At 44.8% G+C, this 19,831-nt stretch overlaps 1 protein-coding gene and 1 pseudogene across 3 annotated transcripts in view; both read left to right on the forward strand.

The window, feature by feature from the left end:
• LOC121824659 (retroelement silencing factor 1-like) overlaps nt 1–13,480 on the forward strand; it is a 33,476-nt pseudogene extending 19,996 nt beyond the window's left edge.
• The window catches only part of Ubr2 (ubiquitin protein ligase E3 component n-recognin 2), an 86,426-nt gene continuing 79,798 nt past the window's right edge, over nt 13,204–19,831 (forward strand). The window contains exon 1 of one of the 3 annotated variants that reach the window (XM_076557710.1): nt 13,204–13,667. In XM_076557710.1, the coding sequence (XP_076413825.1) occupies nt 13,590–13,667 (78 nt within the window). In that variant the 5' untranslated portion in view covers nt 13,204–13,589. The remainder of the gene's footprint in view (nt 13,668–19,831) is intronic. The other 2 variants (XM_076557709.1, XR_013046756.1) reach the window with 2 other exon arrangements.

The raw sequence follows: 19,831 nt of genomic DNA on the forward strand, positions 1-19,831 counted from the left end.
GCCCAAGCATACTGCTAAAAGAAACATTAGGGGATTCTGTCTCATATCGGAAGAGCCGATTGGTGTGAGACAGAAAAAAACCAATAATCTGGGGACCATTGTTGTCAAGATTCTATTTCTTTCCATGCTTATTTTTATTTCTGGAAGCCATTCCTCAAATCCCCCTAAATCCAAACTTTCCATTTTGATATTAATAATGCTCAAGTTTCTACAGTGAAAAATAAGTCCTTCCAATAGCAATCTCTGAAGTCTCCATAAGGAAGATGGGGCCCCACAACAACGACTCTACTTGGTCCAGAAAGATGCCATGGTACCTAAGAATCTTACTCAATGATCAGCCTTGGACTGATAATTCTTGAGGATAGTTCTAAGATGTCCATCATACTACACTTCTAGCCAGAATCTCAGACAATCTTACCCATTATTCTGAGACTAGCTGAAAACTCTACAGCTAGTCCTATTGAGACCTAACTAAGCTTTCTTACAGAAACCCATGGAAATACCATCGCCCCCTAAGTAGCAAGAAGCAATTCTAAGAAATTGGTGCCCCTTTCCCAAATGTTTCATTTTTCTAATGGTTATGGATGGATGGTTATAGGGTTGGGGATAGAACAGTAAAATTTAGACTCAGTATTCGCCTTTAGACAAGAAAAGGGGGAATGGATAGGTATAGTATATTAAGGTAGATTATTGTATCTACTAGTAAACTGTTTTAGCAAACTACCAGCCTTAGATAATTTGCACTGATATGGATTCTTGTATGTTTGATACAAATATAAGCTATTCTTATATTCCTATTTAAGATAATTTGTATATTGATATAAATACAAAACTATAATTGTATTGTACATATATTTCTACTCCTGTTTGAAATATTTTGTATATTGATACAAATGTAAAATTGTATTTTACTCTATGTATTTACTGTATGTATGTTCTACCTCTGTTTAGGATATTTTGTATATTGATTCATATTAAGAATATTGTCGATACTGGGCGGTGGTGGCGCACGCCTTTAATCGCAGCACTCGGGAGGCAGAGGCAGGCGGATCTCTGTGAGTTCGAGGCCAGCCTGGGCTACCAAGTGAGTTCCAGGAAAGGCACAAAGCTGCACAGAGAAACCCTGTCTTGAAAAAAAAAAAAAGAATATTGTCGGGGTTGGAGAGATGGCTCAGAGGTTAAGAGCACTGACTGTTCTTCCAGAGGTCCTGAGTTCAATTCCCAGCACCCACATGGTGGCTCACAACCATCTGTAACAAGATCTGGTGCCCTCTTCTGGTCTGCAGACAATGCAAGCAGAACACTGTATACATAATAATAAATAAATCTTTTTTTAAAAAAAGAATATTGTCATATTACATATTGCACTATACATTTCTACCTATGTTTAATATATATTGTGTATTGTCACAATTTTGAGGTCATTGTCCTTATATGGTACATCTGCTTATAGAGTGTTTACCTTGTTAATGTGAAGCCTTAGTCCTTAGGTTATTTAAGTAGATAAGACTTACAGAATTATAGTCATTCATGCTTGTCATTTCTATAGTTATGTTAGTTAGGTTCTCCAGATTTACGGAAACATATGTCAGATGGATAGGTAATCTTCAAACACTTCATAGACCTAAAGAATATGGCATTTAAATTTTTTTTTTTTTTTTTTTTTTTTTGGTTTTTCGAGACAGGGTTTCTCTGTGTAGCTTTACGCCTTTCCTGGAACTCACTTGGTAGCCCAGGCTGGCCTCGAACTCACAGAGATCCGCCTGGCTCTGCCTCCCGAGTGCTGGGATTAAAGGCGTGCGCCACCACCGCCCGGCAAGCATTTAAATGTTTTGATAACTTAGAATTCCATTGACATGAGATACGATTGCTCCTGGCAGCACCGATCTGATCCTGAGAGAATGTTGGGCTTCTGAGACATTTCTGTTTGGAAATTTGTCTTCTTTTTGGCACAAAATGGCCTGCTGGGCAAAGAACTGCCTTTGCCTCACCTTCTGACAGCATGAACACTGTCCTTTCCAGACGAGCAGGACACAGGGAAAAGTGACTACTGAACTCTGCCTAGACAGGGTAAGATGGTCTTTCAAATTTCCTGCTTCTGACAATGGTCTTCTTCTTCTTCTCTCTCTCCTCTCCTCTCCTCTCCTCTCCTCTCCTCTCCTCTCCTCTCCTCTCCTCTCCTCTCCTCTCCTCTCCTCTCCTCTCCTCTCCTCCCCTCCCCTCCCCTCCCCTCCCCTCCCCTCCCCTCCCCTCCCCCCCCCCCTCCCCTCCCCTCCCCTCCCCTCCCCTCCCCTCCCCTCCCCTCCCCTCCCCTCCCCTCCCCTCCCCTCCCCTCCTCTCTCTCTCTCTCTCTCTCTCTCTCTCTCTCTCTCTCTCCCTGAATCTCTTGTGTTCAGTCTGCCACCACTGCTGACACATAAGGGCTGCTGTTTATGCTCAGTGCTGCCCCCCACTGGAGGGAATAATGCCTCACTGTAGAGGTCTGGCCTTTGATCAGCTGAAGCCATTATTAAAGCCTCAGGATGAAGCCAGATGTGGTGGCACATGCCAGGAATCCTGGCAATGAGGAGGTGGAGGCAGGAGGATCAGGAGTTCATGGTCATCCTTGGCTACATAGTGACTTTGAGGTTAGCCTGGGCTACATGAGACCCTGCCAAAGAGAGAGGGGGAGGGAAGGGAAAAAAAAGAAAGGAAAAAAGGGAGGGGAAGAGAAGGGAGAGAATGCAGGGGGTGGGGGCAGAGGAGGGGGAGGGGCTCAGGAGGGGGAGGAGAGCAGAGGAGAGGGAGGGAGATAGGATCAGAGCAACCATTCACAACCATTCGGGTAGAAGAAGAAGAAGAAGAAGAAGAAGAAGAAGAAGAAGAAGAAGAAGAAGAAGAAGAAGAAGAAGAAGAAGAAGAAGAAGAAGAGAGAAAGAGAGAGAGAGTGTGTGGGGGGGGAAGAGAGAGAGTCACCTTCAGTTCAGACCTAAACTCAAAGTAATTAATGGATTGAATTAAATGTTAATTGTAACTGATAAAGGAGAATGTTGGGGTTTCTAAATTAATCATTTAATATTTCCCAAACCTTGAAGATACATTTTCAGGTAGAAATGGTCCACTTAGTAGAGGGTTGAGGAGACAGCTCAGTGGATAAAATGCCTGCTTTGCAAATGTGAGGATCAGAATTCGGATCCCCAGGCTGCCTGTAATCCAGCACTGCTGATGTGGAGATAGTGGAATCCACAGCACAAGGTGCCTAGTGAAATTTAGTGGAATCCGAGAGTTCCCAGTTCTGCTAGTGAGCCTGCCTCGGTAAACAGAGTGGAGAAGGTGTTATGTAATATTTTGTTTGTGTTCTGACAAATAAAGCTTGCCTGGAGATCAGAGGGCTGAGCTAACCACTAGTTAACCATAGAGGCCAGGCAGTGATGGCATACATCTTTAATCCCTGCATTTGGGAGGAGGAAGCAGGAAGATTAGGGGTTCAAGGTCACCCTGAGCTACACCAGATTGAATCAGTGTAAAAGAGAAACAGAGCCGGGCAGTGGTGGCACAGGCCTTTAATCCTAGCACTTGGGAGGTGGAGACAGGAATATAAGGGGGTGGAGACAGGATCTCAGGCCCCACTCAGTCTGAGGATTTGTAGACAGGATGCTTTATTCAGTCTGAGATTTTGTAGAGGTAAGAAGTCTCTGGTGGCTGGCTGCTCTGCTTCTCTGATTTTTCAGCTTTCAACTTCGATATCTGACTCTGGGTTTTTATTGTTAAGACTAATTATGATCATGCTTCAAAAAGGATCAAGGAAGACACTTAAGATCAACGTCTGGCCTCCCCACACACGCACACTCACATGCCCCACATAAACACATGCACGTTAGGCCACACACATCCATGCATAAAGAAAGAACGAGAGGAAGGGAGGGAAAGAATCGTGGGAAGGAGGTTCTACTCAGTTCCAGCACCAAGGTATAGAAATTAACCCTTACTAAACTACATCATTGTAAAACCCAGAACTGGAAGGATGAAAAGAGGAACCTGTAGGTTTCCTGACATAGAAAACCAGGTTAGCAACAAAATATCAAACATTAAAGTAGCTGTGGATTTCTTGATACTAGTACCAGAAGCTGTGCAAATCCTGGAATACTTTTTCACACAGCCTTTCTTGGGAAACTACTGCGATACATGCTTTAAGAAAATCAGGGTGGATCCAAGAATGAGCACAATATTGGAGACATAACAGACAAAGAGCTCCAACACAAGAGGGAATTTCTTTTTATTTTATTGTTAATGTTTAAAAAAAAAAAAAGTGTTTTGCCTGTGCATCATGTGCTTCCAGACCAGAAGAGGGCGCTAATCCACTGAGATGGGAATTAGAGGTGGTTTTTGAGCCACCATGTGGGTGATGGGAATCAAACCCAGGACCTTTCTTAAGAGCATTCCAGAGTAATCTCTTGCTTTTATCCTTTACTATACAGAAGATGAATTTGGTAATTATCCAAAAAAGGAATTTTATTCAATATTATGCTTATCACATAAAACACCAGAAAGAGCTAATGAATTCCACAATGAAGAAAAATACATAGAGCCAGGAATAGTGGCGCACGCCTTTGATCCCAGCACTCGGGAGGCAGAGGCAGGCAGATCTCTGAGTTTGAGGGCATCCTAGTCTACAAAACAAGTTCAAAGACAGTCAAGGCTACACAGAGAAACCCTGTCTTGGAGGAAAAAAAAAAGGTAACTGCATAATGGTGTATTCTGTCATCGAATACTATGCAACTATAAAGAGCATTGTTAGTTTAAAAAAATCAACATGGGTTTCTGGTTTACTGACTTATGTTTGATTTTCATTTACTTATTTTGAAGCAGGGTCTTGTGTATCCCAGGCTGGCTTCAAACTCACTATGTACCTGAAAATGACCTTGAATTTCTGATCTGTGTGTCTCCATGTCCAAGTGCACCATCATGCCCAGTTTGTGGCACTGGGATCTCCTGCTGACTGAGCCATATTCCTCATCCGAGCTGAGTTTTTCTATTCGGGGCTGTGATTTCAGGATTCTGATTGGTAAATTGGCTACTTTTTATCTATCTGCTTTCCACCTCGCAAAATTTTTATGTAGACCTCTAACCCTTTCCTTACCCATCATGAGGCATTCAATTCACCATATTAATTGACAGTTAAAGCTTAGGGTTAAATGCTTATATGGAAACTGAAGACAAGACCTTGGGTCAAAGAAACCCTGAGACTGAAGCTGACCTCCCACACAAAGCTCAGGTAGCAGAGGAATGGGGCAACACTGGAGGAAACTGTTCCCTGACAGCAGAGAGGCTTTGCCTTGACTCTGAACATGAAGGAGCCCCTTACAGATTTCTTCCTGGGACTGGAGAGATATGTTGTGGGATATTTGTACACTGTGTGAAATATATTGCTGTGATTGGTTTAATAAAGAGCTGAACAACCAATAGCCAGAAAGAAGTTAGGTGGGACTTCCAGGGACAGAGAGGACTCTGGGAAGAAGAACGAAGTCACCAGTCAAACGGAGAGGAAACAGGAAGTGTAAGATGAAAGAGAGGTAACACCACATGACAGAATGTAGATTAATATAAGTGAGTTCAGTTATAAGAGCTAGTTAGGAACAGGCCTAAGCTCTAGGCCGAGCTTTCATAATTAATAAGAAGTCGCTGTTTCATTATTTGGGGCTGACAGCAGAAAAGAAAGTCCTCCTATAGAGATATCTCCATGATTGAGAGTAATTCCAGCTCTTTTAGAGAATCCAGGTTCATTTCCAAGAACCCCTATCAGGTGACTCATAATCCAGAGGGTCCAAGGGCACACACACACACACACACACACACACACACACACACACACACACACACATCATACATATACAGAGACCTGCATATATGCACATAAATAAAATAATTTAGAAAAATATTAAAATAAATTGAGGAGAGCAATGCTGTTCAATTGAATTAATACTGTGAGGGAAACACAAACCAAGAAACTGACGTCAAAATTGGTCTAGAGTACATGGTTCTCTGAGGATGCCAAGGTAGATCTTCAGCCCATAATTTGTCCAGAGTGTCTGTCCTTGAAGAGTAAAGAGAAAACTAATTTGAAGGTACATGCTATGAAAACAGGTTTCCAAACATTGCCAAACTAAATACACTTCTTAGAAAGGAAACATGCAATCGTTGAAAGTAAAGACTCAAAATATAGCTCAGTTTTGGGTCAGGCACACCTGAAGAGAGAATGTACTATCTAGAAAATCCTTCCAAGACTCAGTGGGTAAAGCTGCCAAGCAAGCCCAGTGTGAAAGGTTTCCATTCCCTGATAATTAAGTCTCTTCACTGATATAGTAATCCAAATCAAACGGAATTAATAAGACCAGGTTTAATCTGAGCAAAGCAATTCCTGGGTGACTCGCGGGAAACGGAAGCGGGACAGAAATCACATGAGAGGTCTATGGACAGGACCTTAAATACCCTGTAGGCGCGGTCTTGAGGGACTCTGGGGGAGGAGCCACCGCTTGGAGGGCTCTCTCTGAGGTGTGTCTGAAAAGGGTACCTCCAGGGGCGGAGCTGCCACTTGGAATGGGAGGAATAGGGCCAAGTTCCCAGCCAAACATCTCGCCAGAGTTTGGAATGGGGTCCGAGCTGGAGATTCCCAACATCCCAACCTTTTTGGGTATATATGGATGCTGGTTCAAATCTGACTACTTCTTCCTGGCAAAGGACAACATGGGGATGGGGGAGTCAGGAGTCAGTGTACTCACACTCAGCAGGAGATTTGGGTGAAGAAACATTTGGGTAGTTGCCATCTTGGAGACTTTCAGGATCTGTTTCTTGTGGAAGCAGAGAAGGCAAGTTGCCAGGAGGAAAAATAGATTATTAACATCAGCCCTATGAACAGGGCTAGCCGTGGGAAGAGTGAAGACTGCCAGAAAGAATGGACAGAGATGTGCCCCAGTTGTACAAAAGAAATGAGGGTGAATGAGCCAGACTCAAGAACAGATACGCCCTTGAGTCTGGAGAGGTGGTACCAGCACTGATGTCCCAGGAGCTTGGGGGTGAGGGTGGCACACCAAAGTGGGAATGATGTGTTCCAGGAGTACCTGAGCCATCACATCTGTTGTTTTTCTGGAGGTGGCGAGTGCCTTCATCATCCTATAAAAGGGTCAATAAGAGCTAAGAGATAACGGAGCTTTTTATGAGTGGTCATGTGGATGAGGTCAACCTGCCAATATTTGCCCGGTTGGTGTCCTCAAAGCTGGTGCAGGGGCTGATGTATCTGGAAGGCCCCCTGCGGGTTGGCCTTGGCACAAGTCTGGCAGAAGGGGTGGACCTATCTAGGAACTGATCCAGTTGTTAAGGAAGGCAGTGTTTGTAGCTTACAAAACCAGCAGGCAGAAAATAGAACAGCCACTGCTGCTTTGCCCTCCGATGCTATGGGAGCAGTAGCGAGGACGGCTGTATCAGCTGAGCTTTCCCTGCCTGTGCATGAAGAAAAGCAGCACAAACCAGCACAGGATGATCTAGACATAGCTGATAGCAGCCTAGGAAAACACTCTCCCCTGGCCGCTAAGCTCTGCCTAACCCTGGCAGCACCATCGTGAGTGGACCCATGTTACAGATTGAAAGTGTCTGTTCTCTTGCAGAGGTGACGTGTCTTACAGTTCCCAGATAGCAGAGATATTCAACACTGTACAAAATGAGCCCCAGAAACCTTCACCTAATCAGCAGGTAATCAATAGTCAACAAGAAGAACAAGTAAGTGACACCACTGAAAATAAAGACTTCGGTTTTCAGGAAGATAAGTGCATGCCGTGTACAGATGTTCCTCATGAAGTCACTGAGCAGCCAGAGCGGCTGCAGCCTGTAGAGCCAGCGTCTAGTGAGTCTGCTGGAGCACACAGAGAAAGTCTAGAGGAAAGCAGGAAGGAGAACATTGGTGGAAAAGAAACAACTAAGAACGTGTGTTCACCAGCTGCTGTTCAGCAGGATCCTCACCCTCAGGAAACTGGTATGGTCAGTAAGAAGGCAGGCCACAGTCTTCCTGCAATAAATGAGATTAATGATGAAAAATGTGACCAGCTGCCAGAACTTCTAAAAGAGTTCCCTTATGGCATTGAAACTATGGCCAGACATGAAGTTTCTGTGGGCCAACAAAAGACACATGAAATCTCAGAAAATCAAACTGGTAGTAAGACTGGTAATGTGTCTGGGGATAACACAGACCAAATAAAAATTACAGTATTAAACTCAGACCAAATCAAAGAATTAATTCCTGAAGAGGATCAGCCCTGTGACTTAGACAAATTGGCAGAATCTGAGAATAGTAAAGTCATTACCGAAGTGAAGAGCCCATGTGATTCACAGGTCCTCAGAGAAGAAAGTCATGACCCTGGAATGTTGGACCTAGAGAAAGACACACTCCCTGGCTGTGCCCTGGGTTGGCTCTCAGTGGTACATGAAGGTGTGCCAGTGGCATGGCAGTTCACAGAAGAGAAAGACAAGTGTTCCTTGGAGACCGACGCTGAAAACAAGGAGAGCAGTCCTGCAAGGGTGGAATCACTATTTCTGAAATTAATCCTATCTCTAATAAGCCCCAAAGTCCTCTGACCCAAGCAGCTGAGAGCCCATTTTTCCAAAATACATGGTGAAAAGGCAAAACCATCCAAAAGATAGCATTTTTCAATTAATTGTTACAAGAGAGAGAAATCTAAAGGAAAACAGGATAGCTCACTGAAAATGGAGCAAAAAATTAAAAAAAAATGTTTCATCTAAATGTGACAAACTAAATCCCTTAAAAAGCAATAAAATAGCAACCCCTGAAATATTTCATGTGATAACTTCCAACTCTGATTAAAACATGCCAGCATTTTCTAAGCAAGATTCTCGGGGAAACCTTCAGAAAAAAACACATATTCCCAAGACTCAGGTCCAGGAAAAGCACACGCAGGATTTTTGCCAAATCAAGACCCATGCAGGAGGAATCGGTTTTTGGTACAGTCAGTGTCACCGGGAAAGAAAAAATTAAAACTCAAAGCCCGTTAGCTCCAGACTTAAATATTTTGGAAAAAAAAATTTAAAAAAGAAGTGGAAATAAAAAGGAAATATGACAAACAAGATCAGAACAAAAATGCTGGAGACGAACTCAAATGGTGCCATACTCTGACAGCACCAAATGGAAGAGCCAGGGTTTAGGACGAGACGGTGCCAAGTTCCGAGTCCTCGGACTCTAAGGGCAGCTCCCCTAAGAGAGCCAGAGTTAAAACTGTGCAGGAATATTCACAACGGCAGAATAGTGACCTCACCCTGATGCTTCAAACCCACATAAAGGTGAAAGAAGGGGGGCTGGATAGGTGGACGGCTCAGAGGTCAAGACTGCCTGCAGCTCTTGCAGGGGACCAGAGCTTAATTCTCAGAACCCACACTGGGAAGCTCACAACCATCTGTATATATATTTCCGTTTTACATTTGTTTATTTATTTATATGTGTGTGCCACCACGCACATGCAGATGTCAAAGGGAAGCTTGTGGATGTTGGTTCTCTCCTTCCACCATGTGAGACTAGAGAATTGAACTCAGGTTGTCAGGCTTGGAGGCAAGTGTTTTTACCCCACCGCCTCATTATGACATGTTCATATATATATCACTGTACTCTGCTCATATAGCTCCCCTTTTTGGGGATATTTGCTCACACTGTGAACCAAGAGTTAGCACTTGCATTAATTAAATAAAATTCACTTTGGATCAGGAGGCTGAGTTAGCAACTAGTTTACAGGAAGTAATCCTAGAGCATCAGAGGGCATCTGGGAGAAATAGAGAGATGCACCGGAAGGAGAAAGGAGGGATTTGGAGTGGAATGGCTTTTTTTGTTTTGGCAGAGTGGAAGGACGCTCTGTTTGGGAGACGCCAGCAAGGGGAGAAGGTTAGCTAGGTGCTACTCAGCCTCTCTGAGCTGGCAGGTTTTCACCCCAGCCTTTGAATTTCGAGTTTTATTTATAAATAGAACGATAGAGATTTAGTTAAAGCTACCTTTAGTGGCAGCGACAGAGCCTGTGCCTGCAGGAACAGAATTCCCGCCAGGCTGTGGCCTGAGTGGCCAGGCTGTGGCCTGAGTGGCCAGGCTGTGGCCTGAGTGGCAGGGCCTCTGCTAGAGAAGCAGGCCAGTAACTGCGAAGTCACAGTTGCTGGCTGAAATAGCAGCAGGTTAAGACGCGGTCACCGTGCGGAGGTTAAGACCACATTGCAGCTACTGCTTCTCCTCGGTTTCCCAAACACTTTCCCTTTACCCCGTCTGCTTTCACGTAGTGCACCTGTGTGCACAGTCACGTGGATGTGAGTGTACTTTCCTTTTTAAAAAATTTTATAGGGTTTCTGTTGTTGGTTTTTTGTTTTAACTCTTTACTCTTTGGCTCTTTTGGGGGGCCTGCCACCCAGCTCCCAAATAAATCACATGGAGACTTATTCTTTCTTATGAATGCCCGGCCTTAGCTTGGTTTGTTTCTAAGCCAGCTTTTCTTAACTTAGATTACCTTGTGTATCTTTTGCCTCTGGGTTTTTGCTTTTCTCTGTTTCTATAGACCTTTCTTCTTTCTCCATGGCTGGCTGTGTAGCTGGGTGGCTGGCCCCTAATGTCTTCCTCTCCTTCTTTTCTTGCTCTTTGATCATCTTTTTCTCCTTCTATATATTCTCTCTGCCTGCCAGCCATGCCTATCCATTTTTCTGCCTCACTATTAGCCATTCAGCTCTTTATTAGACCAATCAGGTGTTGCCTCACTATTGACCATTCAGCTCTTTATTAGACCAATCAGGTGTTTTAGACAGGCAAAGTAACACAGCTTCACAGAGTTAAACAAATGCAACATAAAAGAATGCAACACATCTTTGCATCATTAAACAAATGTCCCACAGCACAAAGAAATGTAACACATCCTAAAATAATATTCCACAACAGGTTTCACTATGTAGCCCTGGCTATCCTGGAACTGTATATATAGATTGTCCTTGAACACACAGAAATCCCCCTACCTCTGCCCACAGAGTACTGGGATTAAAACTGTGTGCCATCAAGCCTGGTAATATGTTTTCACCTCTTTAAGAGTTTGAATAATATTATAACAGGTGGCAAAACCAGAAACAAAACAAAACCGTAAACATGTCTCAACCTTGGTCTGGCTCAGAACTGTTCTATATATAAATTAAGCCTTCCTCTGGAATAAATTAGCATGCCTGATAAGTGTGCAAACAATTCTGGAGCTTGTGTGATACCCTGGCTCCATTCTTTTCTCAAGCTTTATTTATTTTTATGTGTACAACTGTTTTGTCTGCTTAGTATTTACATGTGCCATATGTGTGCCTGGTGCCTTAGGAGGCAAGAAGAAGGCATCAGATGCCCTGGGGCTGGAGCGATGGATGGATGGTTGTGAACCACCATGTTGGTGCTGGAAATCAAACCTGGGTCCTCTGCAAGAGCAACAAACACTCTTAACCACTGAGCCATCTCACCAGTCCCTCATATTTTCTTTTATTAAAAATGTATAACTTCGTGATGTGTGTGCAAATGTGTGCCATGCCATGTATGAGGGTCAGAGGACAGACAGTTATTTCTCTCCTTTCACACGGTCTCTGATGGGGACACTCCAGTTGTCACGTTTGTATGGCAAGCTCCTTTACCCACACAGGTGCCTCACAAGCCCAGTAGTAATATTTTTGTTTTTGTTTTAGTTAGGAAATCAAACCCAGGACCTATTACATGGTAGGTAAGAGCCATTCCCTGCCCAAGAGCAGATTTTTTTTTTATATGTGTGAAAAGTTTTTTTCTCTATTTTAAAAAAGTAGCATTTTGGGGCTGTGGACTTAGGTACTGTGGAGGGGCCTAAAAATCTGAATAACTTGGGGCTAGCCTTCTTCCTCTTCAGTGAGGGTTATGAATTCAAGGCAGACTTCCAAAGAATGAATGCTGTCTTAGATACTCTTCTGTTGCTGTGATAAGATATCATGACCAAGGAAACTTACAGAAGCAGCTCATGGTTTCTACTTACACCTAACCCTCACGTCAGGACTCTGGAGGTGGTGAACTTGCCGGGTAGGGGTGGAGGTGGGGGGTATGGAGGGAGATAGGGTCACCGGACCTCTTTGTCCCTCTTCCCAATGTGGCTATATCGAAAATTCTCCAGTCTCCGCTTTTTCCCTATTGCGTATCTCTTTAACTGTCCTATTGAGGACAAATGCCCAAGCCTACCTCCGTTAGGGCTGCCAGGCTCCAAGACCTAACCATAACAACTCCAATAACAAAAAGACCAGCCTCTTCCTACAGGGCCACTGGAGTCTGGTCATCTGTGAGAGCCTGAACTTCTCCACGAGGACAATTTAAAAGGTATTCAAATGCATGTCACAAATTCCAGTCAGTATACACAAGCCTCTGAGCAATCTGCTTTTACAGAAAAACGACGGCTAAATCCTCTGGCTCAGTCTGTATAATCTTAAAGCAACGCGGCTGAAAATACTCAGTACCTCTTCTGCTGCCTTGTGGACTGCCACTGGACCCTCAACTTTTTTTCCCCTCAACCTTTGAAAACCTTCAAAAACAATGGCAGTCCCAGCTCGGCTCCCTGGCTCTCCCTCCGCGCAGCCGCAGGACGCGGGAGGGTGGACGCGGAAGTAAGCGCGCGCTTCCAGGACTGTTCTACTCCCGGAACCCGAGAGCGGGTCTTTAAGGAGGGTCGTTAGACTACTTTTCTTTTGCATCAAGACTTTAAAAATAAATAAATCAATCAATCTCCATCCGTGGTCAAAAACTAAATTGCTTGCTAAGTTTAAAAAATATTTCTTAAAACTTTTCCAAACCTCGGTCCTAAACACACCTCGCTGGCTCGTGCAAGGATGACAAGGCATTGGAACCTCAGGGATAGAACGCGCGGGTCATTCATTCTTTTGACAATTGAGGGCTTGTCGGACACCAGACTTTTGACCGACAGCTGAGTGTCTATCACGCCAGGAACTGTTCTTGGTGCTGGGGAGATGAAAAAAATGACCAGAATAAATGAAATTAAGATACTAAAACGACACTTCACACGTGATTTCGCTCTTCTGGCATCCAAGTCCCTCTCACGGATTCTAAGCTGCCGTTCTCCAGGCTTCCGCCGGGGGACGGACTACAACTCCCATGATGCTTGAGCGCGGCACCTTTTTAGAGGCTTCACTCCGCTCCCCGGCTGCGGAGGGAAGGACTACAGTACCCAGAATGCTCTGCTCCCCCGCCTGGGTGTTTTTGCCCCTCTCTTGGCGTTGAACGCGGTAGTGGCCATCCGGAGTGCCAGGCCTGGGGTTCTCGGTGTCCTTCCCCGGGTCACGGGCGAGGCGGCGACTTGACTTCTGGGCGCTGAGCCCGGGCGCGCGCGCCAGTGGCCGCCGTCCTCGCTGCAGGTTCGCGTCCCGCTTTGCTCCGTGCGAGGCTCGGCTCGCGGCCGCCTGGACGGCCCGGGACTGACGGCCCCGGGACAGAGGCGACCGTCGCGGCTGCGGGAGCAGAAGCGAAGCTGAGGCCCGGGGAGAGGCGACAGCGGCGAGAGCGCCCGGGGAGGGGAGAAGGAGAGAAGATGGCGTCGGAGCTGGAGTCCGAGGTGCAGGCCATCGACCGCAGTTTGCTGGAATGTTCTGCCGAGGAGATCGCAGGGGTGAGTGCGGGAGCCCGGGAGGGCGATGTCCGGCCCTCGCAGGCCGCGCCCCGGGGGAGGAACAGAGTCCTGGAAATCCCGGAGCGCGCCACTGACTTCGGGTAACAGCCGCGCTGGCCCTGTCCGGTGGGGAAAGGACCCAGGAGGCCATCGAGCCTGCTCCGCGCCCTCTGTGCCCAGAGGTCCCCAGGCCCCCAGTACCTGGCGCTCTCATTGCCCCTCTTTACCTTCCTCGTCCGTGAAGTCTCCCACACTTAGGCCTTCGCCCTTTATGCCGGCTGTTGGGAGGAAGGGAGCGAGCCGCTTCCTAGCGCAGTCGTACAGTCGCCCTACTTTAGCTTCTGATCTCTTTTCTTGGGATAAGCAGAGCAGTGTCTGCGCTGAGGCGTCTTGTCCTCACCAACTTTGTTGCTGGGACCTCCGGGGGCACCCAGGCTGCAAACCGCACAGCCCCGCATTCCCCCACAGTGCTTTTTAAAAAAGTCGTCTTGCACTTGTTTATTTAGTTAGATGGCAACTAACTAAATAAACTCGGTGCCTGGGTGCATGGTAGTGTCTTGACACGTTTGCTGAGCGTGGAGGCTGGGAGGTTTTTTTAAAAAATATATATAATTTTTCTAGAAGTTGGGAAAAGTTGGACGGAGAACAAACGTTATATAACTTTGAGAAAGCAGCTTTGGTTAACAGATGCAAGCTCATTAATGATAGAGTTGATCACAGTGTATCAGCAGCCATTAGGCCCTAACCCTAAGCCAATCAAACTCAGTAAGGACTAAAAATGTAATATGAACAGTGCTGATATAAGTAGCAAAATTATAAAAACAACTTCAACACACTCAGTGTCATCTTTTGCCAGTGAGGGCAGGGGACACCTATCAGAACAGATTGTCCACAGTGACTGTGAATGGTTCGAACAATTGGAGCCCAGTCTCTAAGGCCTGAAGTTGAAAAAGCTCCTAGAAAATGAGTGCCTCTCGGCACCCTGCATGTTGCGGGCAGTAGCTGGGGTATGAGGCTGTTGAGTGTTTGGGGTGAATTGGTACCACTAAGGAAGTTCAGGTGGAAATGAGTGAGAGGGAGGGTAAAGGTGAAACATTTAAAAAAATACATTGTTGCCTAACGAGTCTTTCTGAGTTTTTGGTTTTGTTTTTTAAGACTAAGGTGTTCAGCCTGTTTTCATGTATTTCTGTGTGAGATTGCACAACCCAAGGATTGTCAGCCCCCATCTGCCTTTGATTTATCAAAGCGATTTGGAAAAGGAGATGAAAGCCTGTCCTAAGAAAGCAGGAAAATAACAACAGTAACTTGGTATCTTTTTCTAATTGTTGTCAAATCTGTTTATGTCAAAGTAGTGGGGTTTTGGTTTGTTTGGTTTTTTTCTCTCCAGTGAATTTTTTGGCATCTGTGGGCTAGTGATGCTAGCAGTGTTACCCATTCTAAAATTGATGAGATACCCTCAGTTTGTTGCGGTTCCCGAGGAAGCATTTACAAAAACAGTGCCAGGGCTGTTGCGCCCAGCTCTTAAGGGGTGAATTTTCAAGCAGACGGAGTGCAGGAAAATAAGGGAAATGCAACAAAACCTTTTTTTAAATTTATTTCTAATGATGTGTATTTGTGTATGTCTGTGTCGGGTGTGAGCATATGAGTGCTGCACCCTGGCCCCAGGCACCAGATCCCCAGTGTGGTGGAAGAGTGCTGTGTGCTCTTAACTGCTGGGCTATCTCCAGCCCAACAGACTCTTATCAACTTGTGCCTGTTTGAATTTGGGAAGATCTCCGTCTGAGCTCACGTTACTTTCGGCTCAGTTGACTTTTAAGTGGCTTTCTTATGGAGATTTATGAAATGAAACTTTAGGAAATGTAGTCTGAAGGCAGGGAAGTCCTGTAAACAGAACAGATGGACACTAGAATCGGTGCCGTACTCCCCCGCTGTATAACCTCACCCAGCATTAATTACATCTAGAGGGCTTTACTGGGTGTGTTTAATTAGGATACCAAATACTTGAACATGGTTCCTTCAGCCTTAGGCTCCAGCATGGCCCTGGACCACAGCTGAAAGTTAACAGGCCATTTTCTCTTAGGATAAAAGTAAATTTTAGTCAGGTGTGGTGGTACATGCCTTTAGATCCAGCACTTCTGAGGCAGAGGCAGGCAGATCCCAGTTTGAGGCCAGCCAGGGCTATATAGTAAGAGCCCATCTCAAAAAAAATTTTTTTTTTTTTAGTTTTAGAGAAGATTAAACAGAGAAAGTAGTTATTGCAGAATTTAGACTTCCGTGATTGATGATTTTTTAATACCAATTCCATTTTAACTTAGTAAGTGCTGATGCCTTTTGTGTCATTTTGAAATGGGCTTGCTGTGTGTCCCAGGCTAGCCTTGAACTCAGAATCTTCCTGCTTAGCCTCCTGCCTGCTGGACTTGCAGGCAGGTGACACCACACCTGGCCTATGAGTAAGCCTTGAACACTTTTTTTGTATCAGGCAGAGGAAAGCCTTTGCTATTGCATCCATTTCAACCAAGCTGACTCTACACTTGGGATTTTAGAGATCACCGAAGCCAGCTGCGGTCGGTCTTCTCTTTCTTGGTAGAATTGATTCCAGTATGTTCCAATAGGTGATTATCATTTAGGAAGACACGTATTGTTTTTCCCCATGCGTGAAATAAATCGAAGCTGTGTTGGATGGTGCACGTCTATAATCCCAGCACTCAGGAGGCTGAGGCAGCAGGGTCACATGGGAGTGTCAATCCAGCCTGTGCTATATGGGGGATCCTTGTCTCCGAAAAGGAAATTTGGAGCTGGGTAGATGGCTCCTTCAGTCCAATGCTTCTTCATGCAGGCATAAGGACTTGAGTTCTCCCCAGGCACGGCAGTGTGTGGCTGTGGTCCCAGCACTGGGGAGCAGGAGACAAGCGGGTCCCTGGGGCTTGCTAGCAAGCTAGTCTGACTGAATCAGTGAATCCCAGATTCTGTGAGGGACTTGTTTAAAATAAGGCAGTGAGAAACTGAGGAAGACATCGGGTGCCCACCCCCCCAGGTGTCACGTGCACACACCCAGATGAGAGATTTCAAAAATTTCTTTCATGAACTTGAATTTCTGTGTCTGCGTGTTTGTGTATGTGAAGAGTGAGTTGGTGTGGGTGCCAGGCACTCTTGAGGAGGTCAGAGGACATGATGTGGAGTCTATTCTTCCCTTCCATCTTTATGTGGACTCTGGGGATTAAACACAGGTCACCAGGCTTGCCAGGCAAGCTCCCTTAACCAATGGGCCATCTTGCCAGCACTCATTATAGACATTTTGTGTAGAGTTTTGTGGGTGTGTTGATTATTTCTAGTTTTAACATTGTGAATAGTCTTAGGGAGGTACAGTACACACTATGGTTCAGGGTTAGAGTGCATTCCTAGAGCTGTGTGACCATGACTTCCCTTTCATAATGTTCTCATCATCCCTCCAAAGGAATATGTCCCTCTCCATTCCCCCCCCCCCATCTCCAAACTGTAAACAATTGCTAATCTATTTTCTGTTTCCATAGATTCATTTATTCTGGACATTCTATATAAATGAGACCATACAATATATCTTATGGTTGTTCTCCTTTCTTTTCACAGATGTTCATCAGTGTTGTAGAATGCATTGATACTTCATTCCTTTTCATTACCAAACAATAGCCCCTTGTACAGATGGATATAGCACATGAATGGATATAGTTTTATCCATTCATGAGTGGATAGATATTTGGGCTTTGTTGCTTTTTAGATATCCGGAATGAGCTACTGTGAATATTTGTGTAGAGATTTGTGTGTGTGCACTTTGATTTCTCCGGGCCATGTCCCTGGGAGTGGAGCTGCTGGGTCATATGGTAATAACTCTTTTGAGGAACTGCCAGCCTGTATCCAGGGTGGCTGTAGCATTCTATATTCTGTCAGCAGTGCGGGAGGGCGCTCCGTTAGCTGCATCCTTGCCAGCACTTGTCTGTGTTTTGACTGTTGCCACTCTGTTAGGTATGAAGGACTTTCTCATGGATTGCACTTCCGTTTCTTACTTGATCGTGATGCTAAACACTTGTATGAGCTTATTGTCCATTTTTGTACCTTTGTACCTGCCATCTTAATGTAGTTTTCCTCCAGTTCCATACTCTATTTTACCAGTAGAGATTGCTGTTTTGTAGCTAACTCACATGTTGTGTGGCCTTGTTTGAAAGCAAACCAGATGTGCTCAAAAGATGCAGTTTTAATCGGCTGTAGAATACTTAGGTGCAGTAGCAAAGACAGCTAACCTCTAGGGACTCCCTTGCTTTGCGTTTCTGTTTTATGTGTGTTCTCAGTCCGAGGCTTAAAGTCAACCTTCAGCAGGAGGAGAGCTGGAAGCGTTGTCATGGCTTGTTTGCTGTAGTGGGATGAGGTGACAGTTTCTTTACTTGTAAGGTGGTAAGTGCTGGTCCGTGTATCCGAGATAAGGACAAACCAAAGTGCAGCCAAGTTGGAAACCCAGTAATGTTTCACGTAGAAACCTCAGCAGCATTTAGCAGATGAGAACTGGTAGGAAAAGCTGTTGATTTTATTTTGAGAAATATGTAAGCAATCATTGTGAGAGACAATCCTAAGTTTTTCTTGCTTTATATAATAATACATGTTAAGCTTAATCAGACTAAGGTGCCTGTAATAGAGTCCAAATACTAGGTGGCTTTTAATTGTTCACACAACAGTAATAAACTTTTGTATTTTGCAATATTGAGTACCTGGGCCTTATGAGTTCTGTACTACTGAACTACACCACCAGCTCCAGTGGTATACTTCTAAGCGATGGGGAACATATGTCAGCCTTTTTAGTTAGGTTTTGACAAGAAAATGATTTTTGAAATTAGATACTTCTCCACTAATGACATGCTTCATAATAGCCTTAACTTTTTTCCTTCCTTTAAGATTTTTAATTTTTAGGTATGTGTATGTATGTGTGTTCATGTGTCTGTGCACATGTGTGCAGATGCCCTCAAGAGGTCATCAGACCCCCTGAATGTAGAGTTAGAGGTGGTTGTAAGCTGCCGTGAGTGCTGGGGACTGAAGTCGGGTTCTCTGCAGCTGCTGATCCTTCCGCAGCTGAAGCTTCCTTTTTATCAAAGAAACTATGAACAGATGTGATCCATCAGCTGATGGAGCCACAATAAATACTACACAGTTTCTTCTAAGAACCGTCTTATCTTGATTACAATTCTGCAAAAGTGAGCTTTTAGGAGAGATGGGAACATAAAATGAGGAAAACTAAATTTTTTTTCCATTCTTTTAAAATAGGACCCCATGTGGCTCAAACTGACTTTCATTCCCTAAATAGCTGAATATGACCTTGACTTTATGATATTCATGCCTCCACATCCCAAGTGCTGGAATTACAGGCATTACATTCCCCCACCTATTTCACCATTTTAAACTTAATCTTTTTTTTTTAAATTCATGTTCTCGTTCATTCCTCTCGACCCTCTCAGTTTTTTGTTTGCTTGTTTTTGTTTTTTGAGACAGGGTTTTTCAGCCCAGGCTGTCTTGGAACTCGATTTATAGACCAGGCTGGCCTTGAACTCACAGAGATCAGCCTGCCTCTGCCTCCAGAGTGCTAGGATTATTCATTTCTCTTATGCTTCCTTTCTTACCATCGTGGAGTTTAGGTGCAGGGCCTTGCTCATGCTACACAGGTGCTCTACCCCTAAACTCGATCTCCAGCCCTTTCTTTCTTGAAAAATCTATTCAAGACACTTCTGGCCAGGTTTGCCACATGTCTTTACTCACTGCACTCAGGTGGTGGAGGCAGGTGGATCTCTGTGAGTTCCTGATCTACATAGGGAGTTCTAGGCTAGCCAGGGCTATAGAGTGAGACCCTGTTATCCCCTCTCCAATGTTCATTTTATTTAAAATACGTGTGTGTGTCTGTAAGAGTGTATTTCCATGAGTGCAGGAACCAGCAATAGCCAAAAGAGAGTGTTGGCTCCCTTAGAGCTGGAGTTGTACGTGGGTGCTGGGAACCAAACTCTGGTCCTGTAAGAACAGAGCAGCACATGTTTTTACCTTCTGAGCTATCTCTCCAGCCCCTAAATTTATTTTTTAAGTGAGTATGTATGCATGCCTCTTTTTGGTTTTTCAAGACATGGTTTCTCTGTGTAACAGCCCTGGCTGTCCTG

Source organism: Peromyscus maniculatus, chromosome 21 (genome assembly GCF_049852395.1).
Source record: "Peromyscus maniculatus bairdii isolate BWxNUB_F1_BW_parent chromosome 21, HU_Pman_BW_mat_3.1, whole genome shotgun sequence".
Taxonomy (NCBI): Eukaryota; Metazoa; Chordata; class Mammalia; order Rodentia; family Cricetidae; genus Peromyscus; species Peromyscus maniculatus.